The following is a 1729-nucleotide window of genomic DNA, read 5'->3' as shown; positions in this document are numbered from 1 at the left end:
GTTCTCCGGCTGAAGCCCGTGGATGGGAAAGGGCAGTCGAGAGTTCTCCCCGGGCGCCTCAGGGAAGAGGTCCAGAAGGAGCTTAAGGAGGAAGAAGAGACATACGGACAGTGTTTGTAAAAAAAGAAAACAAAAAACCTCAAGAGGTTTCAAGTAAGCGATCACCATGCTGTTGATTGCCCCAGAGGGTATTCCCAGCCAGAGCAGGGGTGGAGGGGCGCGGGCTGTTCCCTGGGTTGTTCTGAAGGGCTCCGTGACCGCCCCGAGGCGAGCGCAGGGAGCCGGGAGGTGGAAGGAATCGCTGGTACGGGGGCTGACCTGCAGCGCCTGTACTATGAGTGGTTCATCCCTCCTCCCTTAATGAGTCAGCAACCAGATAAACATTAACTTTCGGGCCTGTCTGCACAAGGAAATCACCTATTAAATCTAAGGTGTTAACACAGGTTGGAGAGGGCAGAAAGAGGCAAATTTGGATTTGGCTGGAACGCTAAACCATCAGGCGGCGCTGACGCTGGCCTGGCGGGGGGCAGAAGGCGGCTGGCAAGGGAAGCTGAAGCATGCGATGGCCACCGGTGGGACGCAGCTCAAACAAATCCCAGGTACCGGGGAGCCTTCTCGAGGCGGGTGCCGCTCTATCCCGACAGCATCCCCCGCAGCCGCACCTCCCAGGAGACAGCTTCCTTCAGCCACGAGCTGCAGGTCCAGGCCCACAGCTGGCCGACGCCGCAGGGAGGCGCAGGGCTGGCACTTAGAAAGACTTTATTATTTTTTTTTCCCCCCAAATGGATTTTTTTCTGTGGAGCAGCACACAGCGCTGCACAACTGACAGCTTTAGGCCTCACGAGTCAGCTATTTACTCCTGCGATTCTTAGCTGGGGTTTAAGCCTAGATTTTCTTTTCCTTGGATAAGCGTGTTCGGGGCGTTCTATGAGTGCACGCCGATATTGAACAGGTTTTGTCTGTTTTCGTTCCTTGCCCAGGTTAACTGAGGTAGGTGGAGAAACAACCTGATAGTCATGCCAGGCAGAACAAATCTCTTCACTGTTTCATGAAAAGTGTTGGTTTTCTGCCTCCAACCGTTTTAATGTCTCAGAATATTTGAGGAGTAAGAAAAAAACCCAAAAAACCCAAACCCTGTAAGTTTGTCCGAGCTCCGTGCTGGAGCAAAGTGCTTATAACCCTGTAAAAGATTTAACTCTGCGTCACTTGCTCAGACCATTACAATTCCCCTCTGTTTTTCCTGCAAAGTCCCTAGGGAGAGGGGAGAAAACTGTTCTTTAATGTGTAACCAGAAAAGAAATTGCGCCGCTCTATGCAAATTCCCTACATACAGCCGGGACAAATCCCACCTGGAAGACTGCGAAAAGGGCAGGTACCTGGCAAGGGTGAATTTCTTTCGGGATGGATGCACTTCGTCTTGTTAATGAGTGAATTAGTGAGGAAATGAACATTTGACGGCGGGGGCAGGGGCGGGGGGGGAACCCCAACAGCTCTGGAGCCTCTAAGTTGTGTTTACGTCCCAGGGGCAGGTTTCGGGCGATGACGTGGGTCTCCCACTAAGGGAACCGCTGCTATAAAACGCAGAATAACGTGGCCGGACACGGCAGCACAAATTACGCCCGGCGGATGGCGGAGCCGCGGGGGCAGCGCAGAGCCCCGCTCCCTCCTGAAGCTGGGGACGGGCTGAGAGATGGGGGACGAGGCTCACCCTTCCGCCCCGAAACCGGGG

The 1729-nt window shown here is 54.1% G+C and overlaps 1 protein-coding gene across 4 annotated transcripts in view; it reads left to right on the top strand.

Annotated features, from left to right (window-relative positions):
* The window catches only part of OTULINL (OTU deubiquitinase with linear linkage specificity like), a 29041-nt gene that overhangs the window by 3937 nt on the left and 23375 nt on the right, over positions 1 to 1729 (top strand). The window contains exon 1 of one of the 4 annotated variants that reach the window (XM_035890678.1): positions 270 to 599. The exons of the other annotated variants lie outside the window; for them this stretch is intronic. Within the exon in view, the coding sequence (XP_035746571.1) occupies positions 563 to 599 (37 nt within the window). The 5' untranslated portion in view covers positions 270 to 562. Of the gene's footprint in view, positions 1 to 269; positions 600 to 1729 lie in introns of those variants that run through there. 4 annotated transcript variants of the gene reach the window in all.

The sequence above is a fragment of the Egretta garzetta genome, unplaced genomic scaffold (assembly GCF_000687185.1).
Source record: "Egretta garzetta isolate BGI_Z169 unplaced genomic scaffold, ASM68718v1 scaffold413, whole genome shotgun sequence".
NCBI lineage: Eukaryota > Metazoa > Chordata > Aves > Pelecaniformes > Ardeidae > Egretta > Egretta garzetta.
This window is presented reverse-complemented; position numbering and strand designations above follow the sequence as displayed.